The sequence below is a fragment of the Perognathus longimembris genome, chromosome 6 (assembly GCF_023159225.1).
Source record: "Perognathus longimembris pacificus isolate PPM17 chromosome 6, ASM2315922v1, whole genome shotgun sequence".
Lineage (NCBI taxonomy): Eukaryota > Metazoa > Chordata > Mammalia > Rodentia > Heteromyidae > Perognathus > Perognathus longimembris.
In genome coordinates this window covers 74,734,748-74,753,753 of record NC_063166.1, presented here as the reverse complement: position 1 = coordinate 74,753,753, position 19,006 = coordinate 74,734,748, and the positions used below count along the sequence as shown (strand labels likewise).

Genomic DNA, 19,006 nt, shown 5'->3' with positions numbered 1-19,006 from the left:
TGAGGTGCTCCATGTTTGCCCATTTCTTGGGAGATTCAGATCCTCTTAGACCCATAGGCCTGAGTGAAGGGGTGGGGTGGGCTTCAGGGTGGGAAAGGACCAGAGAGGTCTACCCTTGTGCTAAGACCACACTCGGCTCAGGTAGAAGGGAAGGTCACTTCCAGGAGCTTTTTGAATTCATGATTGTGTTGAAATGAGTTGTGTTTTGTTGTGGTCTGTGGGAATTCTCTGGAAGACTCTAGAAGCTAGTCTGGAGAGGGTTGAGGGTCTCTCAAAGCTCCTGCCTTCCTGGCTCAGTCACTCAGTGGCCACATGGGTGGAAAAGGAATTAGGGGTTTGGACCTTACTGTCGATGCCAGAGATTAAAATAAGGCCAGGGCCAGGTGGGGAGACCTAGAAGAAAAGCAGGGGCTCTATGTTGGAGTGCTCCTGAGGATAATATCAGTAATAGAATTTTAGCTATGATCTCAATCATTCCATGGGCTCACTTTGGCATTGACTGACTCTGCCCTAAATGGAGTTAGAAGCACCATCAAAGAAAAATAGTTCCTATTCAAACTTGCTGTGCAAGACCCTGTACTTAGCTCAGTGAGGGACACAGTATAGTTGGCCGTAATCTGCACATAGCACGGATTCTATTGCTTGGGAGAACGATGCAGCCAGAAATGATGGAACCTTGCTGAATGGAACAAAGGTGTATGAGCCACAAGGCCTCTGATTGCTTTCTTGATGAGAGATAGGTTTTTTTTTTGTTTTGTTTTTGCCAGTCCTGGGCCATGGACTCAGGGCCTGAGCACTGTCCCTGGCTTCTTTTTGCTCAAGGCTAGCACTCTGCCACTTGAGCCGCAGCGCCACTGCTGGCCATTTTCTGTATATGTGGTGCTGGGGAATCGAACCTAGGGCTTCATATATACGAGGCAAGTGGTCTTGCCACTAGGCCATATCCCCAGCCCCGATGAGAGATAGTTTTCTCTTCTACCTATTCTCTTATTTAATCCTTTTGTTTTAAAACATGCCTACATACTTTGAGCTTTGTTTTATTTTGTTTCATTTTTTTATTATTTTTAAATTTATTTTTATTATGAAGATGATATACAGAAGGGTTACAGTTACATAAGCCAGGTAATGAGTATACTTCTTTTTGAATAGTGTCACCTCTTCCTTCATTTTCTTCCAGTCTTGTTCCCTCTTGACCCCCACCCACAAGTTGTTTAGTTCATTTTCAACATGCTGAATTGGTTCTCTGATTCCCCCACCATTCCTGTGCTCCACCTTGCCTTCCCCCAAACAGATAAACTTACAAGACAAAAAGTACAGAAACAAAAAACAGTGACAAAAGGCAAGCTATGTCATTATAATCATTATGTTATCCTAATGGAAGTCTGTGGTAGACTTCCATCACAAGTGGAAACCATTAAAATACGGTCTAAGTAAATGCTCATGGGTGCGTAACTGATTGAATCTCATTTGGAACATGTCACAGCAGTTCAAGGAACTATCTGAGCAGATTTTTTTATTAGTTGTGGGGCTTGAACTCAGGGCTTGCTTGCTATCCCTGAGTTCTTTTGCTCAAGGGTAGCACTCTACCACTTTGAGCCACAGTGCCACTTCTGGGTTTTGAATGGAAATAAGAGTCTCACAGGGACTTTTCTGCCCAAGCTGGCTTTGAACCATGATCCTTAGGTCTCAGCCTCTTGAGCAGCTAGGATTGCAGGCATAAGCCACCAGCCCCCAGCCAATCTGGCCTTGAAGGATGGAATAACTTTAGCAAATGCACAAGGAGAACGCATGTATGCATTTCAGCTATGATTAGATGTATGTGACCATATGTAACTCACATGTGACTTATTGTAAAAATGTGTGAGGATTCTCAGTGCACATGGATTTTTGTGGGAGATGGTATAAAGTGGGGTGGCCTACCAGCCCCTTGAGATCATGTATTGTACTACTCAGTAGATTGTTTCCAAAGTGAACGCCATGAGATTGTGAAAATGGATTTCTTCTCCACCATCACCCCCCTCCAACCCCACTGTGTAGCTTTCTGGGAATCTTTGTAACGCAATTATGAGTGGGTTGTCGGTGATATTCAGGGTGATCTGGAAACATCCGAATTTCCTCTGTAATCCAAGCCAGAAAGAGGCAGAGAGATGAAGGTAACAGCTCAGTGGTTCATCTACTCATTCTTAGATGGATTCCCTGGGAGTTAACATCTGACACAGCAGTCAAAGAAATTGGGGTACTTGTACATTATTAACTAAAGACCTATATAGTTGGGGACACACCCAGAGTTAGCTAATGAGTGTTCAGGAAGAATTTGAATGAACAGATGAATGAATGATGGAACCTAGTGATTCTCACACTTGGCTGCATATTGGAAACCCAGGGAGAATTTAAAATGATACAATGCCTCAGTCTCACCCCAGAGCTTCATGTTTAACTGGTAAGAATTGAAACCTGATTGTCAGGAGCTTTAAGAGCTCTCTGCTTGGTTTTAATGTGCTGCTAAGTTTGAGAGCCCATTGGTACAATCACAAAAGATTCTTTTTTTTTTTTTTTTTTTGGTAACAAGTGAGTTAGCTTAATCCAAGCAGTATTTAGGATGGATTTGTGGGGCTTAGGTTCTGTCATTTGGTGGAGGGCATTAAAGCCTTTCAGGTGACTTCTGTAAGGACCAAGGCGGAGGCCTACAGAGTTTCAGGAATGAGGTCCCATTTTTCGGGGGCCCAGTTTGTGCTTCCTGTTGGGCCAGATAGTTACTTAACTTCTGAACTGACCTTGAGAGACCACCCCTCAATGTTCCCAGATCACTCTTCTGGGCAGAGCACTGATAGTTCAGGGTCAATCCTGGGTATTTGGGGGTGGGGGGTGGGGGGTAGGAGTGTAGTCTTGGTTACATTTCCTTTCCTGTAGGACAGAAAAGAGAATCAGAGAGAGGAAAGGAAATTCATGGGGCAATTTGAAGAGGCCATAAACTCCTCCAAGCTGTGAAGAGCTTTTGCAGGAATGATACCATTAGAGATCAATTCTTCTTCTTCTTTTCTTTTAATGTTAATACTTTAGGAAATTCACTGCACTGGATCTGTCTCTTGAGGTGTGTGTGTGTGTGTGTGTGTGTGTGTGTGTGTGTGTGTGTGTGTGTGTATCTTTAGTCAGATTTCTTCACTGATTAAGATCTAGATAAGGTTTTTGGCAAGAGCTTAAAAAAGAAAAGAACTTCGGTATTACTTATATGGGTTTTTCGCAATGAAGAATGATAGCAATTTCGCCAAGACCATGGGTGAGCACCACTGAATAAGCCAAGGTGTATTTTTGAAGCAGGGCAAGCTTTCACATTCACTTCTCCTTTTATTGCATATATGGCCACAAAGGTAGATTTTAAACATTTCCCTCCGCTTTTATTACCCAATGGATGCAATAAAGAGGTAGACTTTTTATTTTTTGAACTAGCTTTCATTATTAAATGTTGTTCTACCTGCTAGGACATTTGAAAGCACCACAGGCCCCCCCCCCCCCATACTTTTGCCTGCTTTACATTCATTCTGTGCTTGTCATTCTCATGTTGCTGTGACAGAATGCCTGAGGGAAGCAATTTAACAGATGGAAGGATTTATTTTGCCATCTGGTTTCAGAAGTCTCAGTCAGTCCATTGTGACAAGGAGGACCTGGCAGAGCAGAACAGAGCAGTACAGCTCACCTCATGGTGGCCAGGATACACAGAGAGAGAACACCAGCATACATCAAGTGGGCTTCCTGCTTCCTTCCCCTTTATTCTACATGGATCCCCAGCCTATGGGATGATACTGCTCACAATCAGAAATTTCCTGCCTCTCTAGACCCTCTTTGGAAAGACCCTCAGGGACACCCTTCCCCCATCCCCCACCCCAGAGGCCTGCTTTACTAATCTCCTAGATGTCTCTCAAACCCATCAAGTTGACAAGATCAACTACCAAAGGTCCCATCAATGCCAACACCCATCTGTATTTTGTGGACAATTTCTTGACAAGCCATTTTCTTTTTAAGCCATTTTCAAACCAGTGCCTTCAGCGGTATTGGCTTTCTAGAATAGATAGGAGAAATGTACACAGTGGCAGATCTGAGTGGCCACACGTGTGGACCACCGTTAACTACAACACAGGACTTAGGAAGTGTTCAAGGAGATTTTTACGTACAGCAGAATGTCTCCTCAGAGGGCGTCCTTCAACACAAGTAGGCCGCCCCCTTTCATTTTCATCTCAAACAGATTCAGCTGCATCTTCCTCAGTCTCTTTGCCTGTTGGTGAGTTTCATCTTCAAAGAGGATTCTGAAGCTGATCTTAAAGGAGAGCGTGAAGCTTTTTATTTGTTTTTAGTGCATTTGATTTTGTGTGTGTGCATGTTTTAAAATCATATTGACTTCTAGCCAAGACTTTTCTCCTTTTAGGTACAAAAAGTTGCTACATACCTCCAAAGCATTAGCTATCTATGGGATAAATATGGTATGCTAGTTATTCATGACAATACACAAACAAAAAATACCTCTAGACACAGTTACTTAAAACCACAGAAATGTGTTGGGGGTCATGGTATGACTGAGTTCTGGCCAGGGTATCTGGAGTCTGCTGGGGCCAGTCTCCTCCAACCAGTGCTTTACTAGTATGTGTGTGTGTGTTGGGGGGGGGGGGAGGTCTGCTCCCTGACACACTCTCATGACCCTTGACAGTATTGAGAAGATCCACATCAAAGATCACTCATATGGCTTTTGGTCAGTTTTAGAGACTCATTGGTTGAAGGCTGAAGGTAGCACTTCCTTTCTCAGTGTGTGTCTCTCCATAAGACCAATTAGAACATGACAGAAAAGGGAGGGTAGAGAAGAGTAGAGGGAAGCAGGAGACAAAGAGGATAACAGGGTAAGGAAAGAGAGAAAGGACAAGAGAACAGGAACAGAAGAGAGGAGGGAGAAAAAGAAGGAGAGAGAAGAGAGGAAGGAAGTAAAAGAGAAGGAAAGGCAAGAAGGAGAAGAGGAGAAAGAGAAGACAGAACATGGAAGCAGAAGAAAAGTAGACGTGAAAGAGGGAGAGAAAGAGGTTGAGTCAGGGAGGGAGAGAGTGGGAGAGAGAGGGAGGTAAATTAGATGCTAACCTTTTTATAATCTAATCTCTGAAGTAACATCACATCATATTTTGCTGTACACACATATTTTGTGTGTTGGGGTGGGGGGTCCTGGAGCTTAAACTCAGGGACCACTTTGAACCATAATGCCACTTCTGTTTTTTTTTGGTGGTTAATTGGAAATAAGAGTTGCATGGATTTTCCTGCCTGGGCTGGCTTTGAACCACAATCCTCAGATCTCAGCCTCCTGAGCAGCTAGGAGTACAGGTGTGAGCCAAACCACTGGAGCCTGACTTTGTTGTACTTTTGTCAGAAGTCAGTCTGTAGGTTTTCCTTACTCTTGAATGGACAGGTTACACAAGGGTGCTGCATCAGGAGGAGGACTCATTGGAGGATTAATTGGTCTCTAAATATCACAAAGAAAGAGATGCTTTAGGTAGACATTGTCGATGACTCTCTTGCAGAAGTACTAAGTTTTAGCTCTCCAAAGCTCAACAGTAATAAAAGCCACGTGTTCAATGCATGTCTAAGCATATCTGAGTACACGTTCCAAATTGACACCTGCTCCATGCTGAATCATGCACTGAACTTGGGGTTCACTTCCATTTTCTTCCCAGTCAAGTTTGATGAGGGGACATTGAAGGATAGTATAGTATTGGCATATACCCCTGCTCCAGCTTGTAGGTTTTCTGAGTTTTACTTTCTTACATCTTTTAAATAGTTTCAAGCATATTCTTTGATTCCCCCATTTTTAAAGAACACTCAATCATCTTGATGGAAAACATAATTTTAAAATACTATATTTGTGAAAAAGCTAAATGAATGCCGCAGAAAATTTTAATAAAGCACAGGGTTATTTTTTGGCACTTCTGTTGTTGGGAAAGAGTACCATGCATACTTGTGTTTGTCAACTGAATGTTTGACTGAACACAGTGTTGTCAGGAACCCAGCTGATAGGTAAGCTTTGCTGAGCTTGAAGATAGTCAAAGTAAAAACTCAGTATAGGCCTGACATCTAAAGCATAGTTTATACCTAGAGAAATTGATAAATTGAATGTTATCAGTGTTAAAACTTTGCTCTGTGAAAGCTCATGGCAGGGTAAAACGGCAAGTTAGGCAGAGAGGAGAAATATTTACCAAGTGTCTATATCAAAAAATAGTATTTAGAATCTTAAAAGTTAGAACAAGACAGGCACAGAGGCTCATGACTGTAATCTCAGCTACTCACAAGATGGGCATTGAGGTTTTAGGTCAGCATAGGTAAAGTTATTGAGATACCCTCTCCACAAACAAGCTGGGTGTGATGCTGTCGCTAGCAGGTATAATAACAGCTGTGTGGGGGGCCAAAAGTAGGAGGATCATGGTCTGAGACTAGCCCAGGCAAAAAACATGAGACCCTACCCGGAAAGTAACTTAAAAATAGGTCTGGATGCACAGCTAAGTGGTAGAGTAGTTCCCTAGCAAGAACAAAACCCTGAATTTAAACTCCAGCAACACACACACACACACATACACACACACACACACACACACACAATGAAAGAATGGGCAAAGGATCTGAACAAACATTTCACTGAAGAGGGTATGTAGATGGTAAGTAAGCACTTGAAAAGATGTTCAGTTGTTAGCCATTAGATGAGTGTCAATTAAAACCCTGGTGCGATATCATGTCATACGTACCAGAATGCCTTAAAAAAATAAATGCAATGGCAACACTAATGCTGGCAATGAGCTGAATCATTCCTATGCTAGTAGGAATAATGGTTTAGACACTTTGCAAAGCAGTTTGACAATTCCAAATTCCATGTCACTCAGCCATTGAACTTCTAGGCACTAATCCCAGAGAAATGAAAACTTACATTCACAGGAAAATGTGTCCATGATGGTTCAAAATAGCTTTATGTGTATCAGCCAGAATCCTGGAAACGGTCCAGGTGAACTTCCTCAGGCAGATGGTTATGAAGGCTGGGTTCATACCTGGCATGCAGGACCACCTCATAATAAAAAAAGAAGGACTTATTGATGCCCACTAGAGCCTGGGTTAATCCCATTATATTATGCTGAGTAGGGAAAAAAAGTCAGGCTATGTATTATCTTCCTTGAAATGAATGAGACAATTTTAGAATTAGGTCATTGATCAGTTTTAGTCAAGGATTTTAGGTGGGTGGAGAAAGGGGAGGATGTGGTTTTAAAGAAGTGTAAGACAGGGACTTGGGGAAGTCAGTGGGAGGGGGGAAAGAGAGGGTACCAAGGCTGAAGAAGATTGAAAAACAAGGATATACATATATGAAGGCAGCATAATGGAAGCAGCAAACACTTCGAAATGGGGAAGGGAGAGAAGCGGTTCTGGGATTGTTATAGAGCGAGAACCTTGTTTAAGTTCTTTGCATGTGCTGCTGAGGGCTGAGGCTCGTGCTTGTAATCCCAGCTACTCAGCAGGCTGAGAGTGGATGATCAACCCCAGGGAGACAGAAAAAGGTTGTCAGACTTTTATGTATTTCCAATTAATCAGCAAAAAGCTGGAAATGGAGGTGTTGCTCAAGTGAAGAACACCAGCCTTGATGAAAAAGCCAATTTAGAATGTGATACCCTGAGTTTAATACTGGAAGGAAGGAAGGAAGGAAGGAAGGAAGGAAGGAAGGAAGGAAGGAAGGAAGGAAGGAAGAAGGATGGAAGGAAGGGAGGGAGAGAGGGAGGGAGGAAGGGAGGGAGGAAGAGAGGGAAGGAGAGGGAGAAAAGGTAAGGAAAGGAAGACAGAAAGGAAGAAGAGGGCGGGAGGGAGGAAGGAAGGGAGGAAGAAAGGAAGGAGGGAGGAAAGGAGGAAAAAAGAGGGAGGGAGAAAGAGATTGAGAAAGAGAAATTAAGAAAGAAAACATTGTATACATCTCTGGGACCATTACAGTGACACTGCCTTGTACTTACTAAGACATGCTGATGAAAGAAAAAAAAATTAAGCATGGAAGGCCCGCGTGGTCGACTTTGTCAGTCATGTCTTTTATGGCTCATGGTTATGTGTCCTATTTAAAACTTTTGCCTATTTGATAAATTCTGTGTTGTTTAGTGTTGATGCTTCCGTCTCCAGCACATGGGACTTGACCTGTACACGGTGTGATGGAGGGACCGGTGTGACGTCTGGGCTGCAGGTCCACTTCTGGACTCCCTTCTGCTTCTAGATCTGTTTTTCTGTGTTTGGTCAATACCTCATTTTCTTCATTACTGGGGCTCAGAAATGACTTTTGATAACTTTAAATAGAAGCCTTCCAACTTTCATTTCCCTTTCCAATATTATTCTGAGTGTTTCTGGCCTTTTGCATTTTTATATGAAATTTAGAATTCACTTGTCAAATTATCCAGGGAAATTGCCAAACATTTGATCTGGAACAGGGCAGAGTTCCACTTAAGGAGAATCAATAAGTTTATGATGCGGATTCTTTTAGTTCACAAACATGGAATATTTCTTTCCTTATTTAGGACTTTAAAATGTATCTCAGTAATGGTTGGTAGTTTTCAGTGTAGAAGAATAAATGCATATATACACATATAGATATGTATATGTAAATTCCCATAAAGACTTTGTGAATAATTTTATACTCATTTCTTACGGAAGGGAAAATGTGTACTGTTTTTTTGTGTGAGAATAGCTCAACTACTTTGAAGTAAGTCCCTCCATATGACCTCCATTGGTGTATAGTTATAAAAATCTTGTACTTTACCTACCTCACACCTCTCCCATGTCAAATTCTGTCACCCCTGAAGGTGACATTGCCATGGTCTTAATGACACTAATTCAGTAGTGATTCCTTGTAAATTTCATTGTATAATTGTTTGTGGTCTATACACTTTAATACATGGAACTTTGCTGAATTCAGCTGTTCAATTTTGTTATAACTTGTGGGACTTAATTATACATGTATATAGAAATAAAATTATGTAGTCTGTGTATATACAATTATGTAGTCTGAGAAAAATGAAAGCTGCGTTACTTCTTTTCCAATCTTTCTGTCTCCTCTTCCTTTTTCTTGCTGCATTATGCTGGCTCGACCACAAAGTAGACATGGAGTGTGGTGTGAAGTTCAGGGAAGCATTCAGGATTTTCCTACTGTTAGGTGGATAGTAGGTGGATGTTTTAGTTAAGAACTTTGTCATGAATATTTGCTTGACTCCCACCAGATGTTTCCTTGGCATCTGTTGACATGATTTTTAACTTAGGCTTTTTTTTTTACTATGAAGAGTTACATTGATTATTAGTACATTAATATTAAATCCATTTTCTAGTCCCAGAACAAACCCACCCCTGTTGTGATGCTTACTTTTATGTATTCCTGGGCTTGACTTGTTTGAATGTTTGGGGGTTTTGTCTTTGTTTATAGTTTAAAAGTTATTATGCTTGTAAGGTTTCTGTTTGTGTGTTTTCATGTGCTGGGGCTTGAACTCGGGGTCTTGTGCTCTCACTAGCTGGCACTGTTCCACTTGAGCCACACCACTGTACCACCATTTTCTGCTTTTGGGTGTTTAACTGGAGAAGAACTCTGTCAGATTTTTTTCGGGGGGAGGCGTGGGTAGGGAGCTGGGCTGTCTTCAAGCTGTCGTCTTCAAATCTTAGTCTCCTGAGTAGATCAGATTTGTAAGTATGAGCTCTTCTTGTAAGTCTTGTAATGTTTTGGTTTTTGGATTTTGAGATGAGGTCTTGCGGTGTATTCCAATTTATACTTAAACATAGTCTTCCTGCCTTAGTCTCTTAAAGGTTAGAATTACATGTCCAGCCTCCATATAAGATGGGCTTTTTTTTTTGTAGTACAGAGGGTTTGAACACAGGGCCCTGTGTTTGATAGGTGGGTGCTCTATGACTTGAGTCACACCCAAGCCCTTTTGCTTTAGTTGTTTTTCAAATAGGATCTCATGTTATGTCCATCTGGCCTGCTCTCCAACTCTCCTATTTACTCTTCCCATGTATCTAGGATGATAGGTGAGCATCACCATATCTAGCTTTTTATTAGTTGAGATGAGGTCTCATAAACTGTCATACAGGCTATCTTCCAACCATGATCTTTCCAATCTCTGTCTGCTTTAGTAGCTGAGATTACAGGAATGAGCTACTGTGTCCAGCCTTTGTAAAGTTTTGATCCAATGTTTGTAACAAGCTTGTCAAATAAATTTGAAAGTACTTCTTTTTATCCCCAGAAAGAATTTGTGAGAAGATGACAGACATTCCATAAAAACATCTTCTGAATATATAAAAATTCAAGCATAATTATCCTTTATCTTCAAGTAGCATTTGTTCTGTAAAGATGGCTCTGGCTAAAAATTTTGTTTCTTTGTGTGACCACTTGGAAGTTACTATGCATTTCCTAGAGTTCCTCATGCCTCTGTTTGACAAGTACCTGCATGAGATGTTAGAGCAAGTCGGGGTACCAGTGGCTAACACCTGTAATCCTTGCTATTCGGGAAGCTGACATCCTGACGATTGCAGTTTCAACCCAGCTTGGGACGAAAAGTTCATGATATACCATCTCCAAAACAGCTGGCAAAAAGCAGGGCTAGAGGCATGGCTCAAGTGGTAGCACACTAGCTGAGCAAGCAAGCAAGAAAGCTGAGTGAGCTCGAGGCCCTGAGTTCAAATCCCAGGACTGCAGAAATAAAATAAAATACAAAATAATAAAGAAAGAATGATCCAAAACTGTGCCTGAAATTGTCTAGGTAGTACATTTATTTTCATGTTACTTCCTCCTCTTATCTCCACCACAAAAACCCTTAGTGGCAGAGGCCTATGGAAGACCCTGACATGAATCCCTCAGTTCTGCTCTCAGAGCCCATGTCCACCTGGGGTCTGTGGGAACTGGCTGAATTCCTTTGTTTCAGAGAGCAATAATTTCAGCTCTGTGGCTGGATAAGGCAGAATGCAGAGGCAGCCCTAGGGGACCGAGGGCGATTTGGAAGAAGCTAATTTGCCAGTTCCTTTACATAAAGGGGGCAATCATCTCTTAAACTCTCCCCACAAACTGAGGAGACTGTGCCAATAAGCCTCTTAATCCATCTGGATGCCCCTTCCTGACACTTCAGAGGAGTCCATCCTTCCAGTCACTTCTAGCCATTTCAGCAGCTTAGAGACTCATTATGCATTTCCTCCTTGCATGCAGGGAGAGGACAAGGAGGAAAAAAAATTGCAAGATAACAATATCTCTAAAGCCTCAGCCCCCTTCTGGGGAAGCCTTGCTTCTGGCCGCTGGTAGCATAGCAACTGAAGGCCTGGTCTCAGGTGGGCTTGGGTGTCACGCGTCTTCCCTCCCTCCAGCTACCTCCTGCGCCTCCATGCCTGCTTTTTCTTGTCCTGCTCACCCTGGGTAGAGTGCTTCCATGTTTTCTCCCTGAGTGTGTGCTGAGGCTGAGTGGCTGGTCCAGGTAAGGATTCATGGCTTCCTCTGCCATGGACTTGAAATTGCTTTGATCACATGGTGTGATGGCTGAGTCCAAGATATCCTGGGTGTGCAGCTGCTGGGAGAGATCCCAGGAGGCAGGAGAATCTGGGCCCCATGGCCCATTAGTGGGGGAGGCTCTGGGATGGATGCTGGAAACCATACCTAACAGTGATGAGGAGAAAGGAGTAACTCGTGTTTCTGCAAAGCTTGCTGTGTCTTGACATTTATATGCAGTATTTGCAAAGACCTCATGAGATAGGAACCAGGATTATGAAGAAACTAAGACACAAGGGTTTCATATAATTTTCCCAAGGCGACTGAGGTGTTAAGTCAGTCTGTGTCTGACTCAGAGATTGTGTGTGTGTGTGTGTGTGTGTGTGTGTGTGTGTGTGTGTGTGTTTGTGCTCGTCCTTGGACTTGACTTCAGGGCCGAGTGCTGTCTCTGAGCTTTGGTGCTCAAGGCTAGCACTCTATCACTTGAACCACTGCTCCACTTCCAGGTTTTTGGTGGTTAATTGGAGATAAGAGTCTCATGGATATTTTTGCCCAGGCTGGCTTCAAACCACAGTCTTCAGCTCTCAGCCTTCTGAGTAGCTAGGATCACAGGTGTGAGCCACTGGTACCCTACTGACTCAGGTCATGGGCTTTCCAATAGTACTCTTTGCTAATGAAAGTGAATGACAAGCCCAAAGGAATGAAGCATAGGATGGTGGACTGGACTGCTAAGGAGGGAAACCGAGGCCAACAGTCATTTGCATAACCAGGCAAGGCGCTTCATGTGACCAGGACTTCTCTATTCATTCCATCTTCTTTGCACCTCACATCCATTCAGTGACCAAAAAGATGAGTTATTCCTGTGTGACCGCCATCTTTTCTTATCTCTGTGAATGTTTCCTTCTCTCCCTGTGGCTGGTTCAACTCTCCTCTTCTTTCAAGGCTAGGTTCCAGTTTTGATTTCCATAGGAAACCTTCCTTTGCCTCCTCCATCTGATTTAGATGTCTTCCCTGTATTGGTTTGCTATTACTGCTGCAATGAATTGCCCTGGGTTTCGCAGCTTACAACTACACAGATTCATTCCTGAATAGCAATCAGGGTCTACAATGGTTCCTATTGTACAAGTCATAGTCATTTCCTCCTCAGTGAGCCTTTCCTCCATCTCCAAAGCCACAAGGAAACTTCTTTTAAGTCTCTTCCCATCCCCTCGCTTCTTTACTCATGAGGAACCATGTGATGGCACCGATATGCTTACATAATCCAGGATGCTCTTCCCACTTGAGATCTTTGTCTCCACCATCTCTGCAGAGTCTCTTTCACAGGACAACCCGAGTGACTTTGCTTTACCCCCATACTAACTGCATGACTTTGGGCAAGCCACTGAACTTCTGTGCTTTAGTGTGTATTCATGTGAGAAAAATGAAGATGGTTATAGTATCTACCTGTGTTAGGTAAGGTCCTGAAAACACCAGACCACCCAGGATACTTCAGAGGGAAGGTTTCTCTTGATGGGAATTTGTTACAGAAGTGAGGGAAAGCTGATAGAGTAAAAGTAGGATGCCAAAGAAGGTAAGAATGGGAAAGCATCTATGATACCTGGATCTGCAAATATAGGATTATAGGGCCTAGACTTCCAGACGAGAAGGCCTATAGGGCTAATTCTGAGGTCTGTAAAGACATCTTCGATGGTTCCTCAACTGGCACACTCAAAATAATACTGTGCTGTCTGTGCTCTGGGAACCAATGTATGTTCTGGAATTCCCTATAGTCCTAGGGAGTGAATTTAGCACTTTCTACAGTTTGAATCCTCATACCATTTTCCATTCTCAAGATGAAAAAATAGAAAGCCATGAAGATTTTGTGGCCTGCTCAGTCATACATCTGACTTCTAGTGAGGTGGGGATAAAGGCAGGCTCAGACCCTGCCCCTTAAGTGAGTTTCTTTTTCTCTTTTGATCCTCAATTCCTTGTTCTACTAAGCAGTAGACTTTGTAACTAGCATGATGTTTTGAACATTATTTGTGTCTGTCCGAGGGGGCAGGGAGGGAGTCACAAAATTAAAGTGGTTATACAGCAGAGTTGAAGGGGAAAGAGGAAAACATGGTTTGGTTAAAAGTCAAAGGATAGATGCTCTAGTTGGGAGAAATAAAATGTCTCTTCTACTTGTATCTTCGTGTGCATTAGTGAGTGGGTGGGATGGGTATTTCCTGGTCCCTATGAATCAGTTAGAATTGCAACCAGACCAGGGCTCAGTTAGTAAAGGGGACATTGCTAAATGCTGGAAGCCATGTTATCCCCACCTGAACATCAAGGCTCACTTCATTTCTCAGTTACACCCAGTTCTGTGTGTGTGTGTGTGTGTGTGTGTGTGTGTGTGTGTGTGTGTGTGTGTGTGAAACTGATTTCTACCTGAAACTGATTTCTACCTGGAGCAGACAGTACACACATAGCTCGATCTCCAGCTATTTGAAGCACTTTTGCTCTCTGTAGGAATTTCTGGGAGTCAAACTGTTACAAGTGCTCACAGCAGGGAAAAGAAGGATAGAATTGGTCTGGAGATTGCTGCCTGAGGATGAGGCTGAATTCCATTAAAGGGTCACCTCACCATCTCCATGTTGAAGGAGAGCTTTGGCAGTTTAAGGGTAGCTGCTGCCCTGGCCTGCCTCACCAGGTCCTGGTGCTTGCAGGGTTTTGATATCCAGCTGGAAGTTACCTACACCATCTCCCAACTCACACTAGAACTTTCTGAAGGCCAAGTTTCTCCACTCTTGATTTGGTTCCAAACTCTGTGGGCAGAGATGTCGCTGAATGTCAAACACTACTGGTTTTTGCCTGGCAGATATTTTGGCACTAGGGGAAGGGAGAAGTCAGTTGCAGTACATGTGGAAAGGCTCATGAATGAGGCTGGGTACACATCTGAACAAGTGATGACTAAGAAAACTATTAAGGATTCAAGGAAGGTCTGATGGTGTTGATAGAACTGCCTGGAAGGAAATGGCACAGGGGTAAAGGCCTATTTCTGGCAACGTTTCCAGGGTTCAGTTTCAAATAATATTTAGTGATATTGCTTCCCCCTGCTAAGTTATAGAGAAGTCTTATTTTTGTTTCTTTCTTTTTCACAATATTGAAAGGTATCATTGACATATAGCAAAATACCTGCATTTATAGTATATATTTTAATAGGTGTTACTCAACTCTAGTCAAGACATAGAAATGTTCGTAACGCTAGAGGTTTTTTTCTCACACTCCCTTCTAGGAAGCCATCCCAGAAGAGGAAATAATGCTCTGAGTTTTATTATTATTGTTGTGTTATTGTTGTTGTTATTGTTATTTTGCCAGTACTAGGGCTTGAACTCAAGGCTTGCACACTGTCCTTTAGCTTTTTTGCTCAAAGCTGGTGCTCTATCACTTGAACCACACCTCTACTTCTAGCATTTTTTAAACTGACTTATTAGATATAAGAGTCTCAGGATTTTTCTGCACAGGCTGGCTTTGAACCACAATCTTTAGATCTTAGCCTCTTAAATAGCTAGGACTACAAGTATGAGCCACTGACACATGACAGTGGTTTTCCTTTCTTACTTAAAGTGCTCCTACTGGTACACGAGATGAACAGATATGTAGTAGGAGGTATTTATTTTTCCAGAGCTTTCCTTGCTGATGTGCTGTTCATCTCAAGACTCCAGATTATAGATAGAACCCTTCATGTTGAGAGATGTAGGATTGCAAACATAGCCTCCATGAGAGGTTTAGGGGAGCCTCTACCCTGTTATGGATAGGCTACATCTTTTCTCTTTAAATAGGATATCTGTGTTAAAATGACACAGATGTTAAATCAGTGTTGTCGCAGAATATTTATTTGTGTCTGAAGTTTGAGAACTGACCCAAAGTTGTATTAAGTTTCCTTCTCTCCCCTCGCCTGTGTCTCCGGCCTCAGGCCTTGACACTGAAAAGAAGTTCAGAGTCCCAGAGAAGTGAAAGATACAAGCATGCCATCTGCTAGCAGATTCTCTGTATGTTTTTTCTGTTCTTGCCGTAGTCATTGAAGGGTACTGCGCATGGGTTTCAGAATGGCTCCTGGGTTTCTGTGGAATTTTGTGCATTTTTATGGGAAGAATATTTCTTACTAGATCTTTTTCAGGGCCCAGGTTAACTTTTTTACTCGTATAGACTTTCCTTAATGACACTCCTGGTTGATGACATTAATATCTCAAGTACAAGAGGAGAAAGGAAGGGGCAGGCATCTGGAATTGAGTTCACCTGTGTTTTTTCTGTACTTCATTCCTGCTTCTTTTTCTATGAATCACCAGTCTGCATGTCTCCTAAAAATGCAATTCTCAATTCAGGGATCACTGAAAGCAAAAGAATGAAACAAAGCAATTTACTAATGGATTTTTTGATATCAGAAAGAGGAGCTGCTACGATGGTCCTCTCTAGAGAAGATGAAGGGAGAGAGAAATACAATGACTCATTTCCCTGTGAACTTGTGAACTGGCAAGGCATTTGAGATGGGGACATTTGTGTACTCATGCGGGTGTTTGTTATTTTACTTGCACCTGCCATTAGATATACAGAAAAAGAGACTAAACATTTGAAAAGATGAATACTTTATTTTTTTTTACTGGTGGTCAGAAATTGAAAACTGCAATAGGTGGGCAGCAAGCCATGACAGAAACATCAATGGAAGAGAGCTTAAGGCGGCCACTTGCTCATCCCCAAAGCACTGAAGTCTACTGCTCTTAATTCTACCTGGGACCAGTCTGTGAATAATTCTATTAAAGAATTAGGCAGAGTCATCACAGAGCTACAAAATATCACCCCCGAGGCCTCATTGGAGACTGATGGGAACTCTGGAGCTTTGATAATGGCAATCAAAGGGTCCATATATTTAAAATGCACAAAGGATGAGCCTAGAAATTATCTGCCTGCCAACTTAACTTCTCTACCTGGAACAAATTATCCAAAAATCAATTTGCAAAACACCTTTGAGATAACAAGGTCTTGAGTAATAACCTCCATGGCTTTGTAAAGAAAAGCATCTAGCTTGACTAATCTGCTTAATTCCCCTCTCTGACCAAATGGCAGGCTATAATAGAGGCAATCTGAAGCTGGCCCTTAAGACTGGCCTTCAGTCACACAGAGAAAATATTACCCACCCTGGTTTTCTAGCACATTATTGTGTTTCTGGAGAATCTATGTTGCTAGGTAATTGATTAGAAACATAATGAATGAGTCTATCTCAAAGCCCTCCCCTGAGTTCCAAACTAAAACTCAGACTTTCATTCATCCCCATGAGTAGCCCGGAGGCAAGCTAGTTAGTTAACACATAATAAGACGTAATAACAGAATAAATCCTCATTGTATTCCAACTCTGAGTGCCTCTGCTCCACTTCCTTCTTCTACTACAAGAATCCTTGACCAGTTCCTGGTCCTCAAAACAATTATCACACAAGAAGAACTGAAATCATGGGCCCAAAGATGTTCATTGTAGTGTTATTTACCACAACAAACCTTAGTATACAATGTATAGCTCCAAGAGTTGGAGAATAATCAGTGTAGTAATTAGATTGTTTTATGGCTATTAAAGACAATGATAATGAAATCTGTATGGCATATAAACACTGCCTTCAGGATTTAGTATGTGAAAGGAGGAAAACAAATCTACATTGGGTCAAGATACTATTGTAATCACATCAAGATGTCAATAAAAATACAGGTGGCTTATGCATGAAATCCCAGCTCTTTGGGCTGTAGAGACCTGGAGGATTGTGGTTTAAGGCCAGTCTGAACAAAAAGTTAGTGCGACCTCCCCCACCTCAAAAATGAGTTGATTATGGTGGTACGCATCTATAATCTCACGTATCTGGGAGCATAAATAGGAGGATTGGGGTCTGGGGCCAGTTCTAGGCAAAAATGTGAGCTCTTACCTGAAAAATGACTTCTACTCACTGTATGTGCACTATCATGTAACAACTCTATAAACTTCAAACTTGTCTGGTATCCAAGCTTCATTTTAGTAGCGGAGGGTTCTTCTTGTGGATAGTAAAGAGCAGAACTTCCCTTCCTTTTCCCCTAGATAGATTTGCTATGTTCTGGAAAAATTGTTTTGTTTTCATTTTTTTCCTTCCTTTAAATGAAGGTGACAAGGTAGATGTTGACTGTAGTTACTGAAGAAAGGCCAGTTCAAGTCTTTAGAGATAATGACTTATTCAAGGATCAGGCGGATGGAGTTTCAAAAGGGGATTTGGGCTACTTTGTGTGTCTATGTCTGGATTTCCCTTGTCTTTCCAAGCTTGGATGTTGTCTGTACACCATTCATTCTCATGTAAGTATCTGTTATCAATTCTTTGTTTTGCAGAGCCCCCCACGCCCATTGCCCCCCCAGAGCTGCTGGCTGTGGGGGCCACCTACCTGTGGATCAAGCCGAATGCCAATTCCATCATCGGGGATGGCCCCATCATCTTGAAGGAGGTGGAGTACCGCACCACCACGGGCACCTGGGCTGAGACCCACATCGTTGACTCTCCCAACTATAAGCTGTGGCACCTGGACCCCGACGTGGAATATGAGATCCGGGTGCTCCTCACACGGCCTGGCGAAGGGGGCACAGGACCTCCAGGGCCTCCTCTTACCACCAGGACCAAGTGTGCAGGTAAGAACCTCCTTGCGGGAGCCATTTTGACAGATGAGGTTGTTGTCCTGACTGGTTTCCTTGGTGCTTTTCTGGGATGGAGCATTCCCAGACTTCTCTGGTGTCCACTCACTTCTTCTTGTACATAGTCAAGTTGGGGTCTTGACTTGGGGTATTCCCCCCTAGCTGGGTCCATGATTCTAAACACTACAGGTTTTTGGGGGCTCTGTTGTGGAAAGGCTGTGGTTCTGACACGATTTCTGATGAGACATTGGTTTCGTGGCTGTGAGGATTTCTGGTGCTGTTTGTGTGGTTCTGTATGTCTCAGGATTCTTGTCCCTGAGCCTCTGAGAACACTCAACTGATTGTGTCCTTATGTAAGGTCTTCATGAGGACAACGTCCCTGTGTGGTGTGGTTCTGGTGATATAGATAACAAGTATCTCATTCCAACTGTGCCCCCAAGAATCCCGGGCTGGGCCTGTGACCCTTGGTTATTTCTCTGATAGTTCCTGGTTCTTGCTTTGTCTCTGTGGGGCTTCTGGTGTTACCTATGTCATCATGACTGCCTGTCTTGAAACAGACCTAGGAATAGCTTTGGTGGCTGGGAGCTTCCTTAGGTTGTATTACTGGGACTCCTGGCTCCCACATAGTGTGTGCTATGGGATGATTCCTCTGTGGGACTCAGGATTCTACTGTATCTCTGTGGGCTTCTGGCTTTGGCTGTCTCTCTGATGTTTCTGGATGCTGCTGCATAAGAGTTTGCTGGCTGGTAATTTATCTAGGAATGTTCTTTGGCTCCAGCTATATCCCCGAGGCTTCCTGGCTTTGACTGCATTTCTAATAAGGGACTGTTGGCTAAGGCTGTATCCATGAGATG

General features: G+C 42.7%; 1 protein-coding gene across 1 annotated transcript in view; it reads left to right on the top strand.

Annotated features, from left to right (window-relative positions):
• Ptprt (protein tyrosine phosphatase receptor type T) overlaps positions 1-19,006 on the top strand; it is a 688,872-nt gene that overhangs the window by 133,721 nt on the left and 536,145 nt on the right. Inside the window, exon 7 of the mRNA XM_048349408.1 lies at positions 17,856-18,149. Coding sequence (XP_048205365.1) covers positions 17,856-18,149 — 294 coding nt within the window. The remainder of the gene's footprint in view (positions 1-17,855; positions 18,150-19,006) is intronic.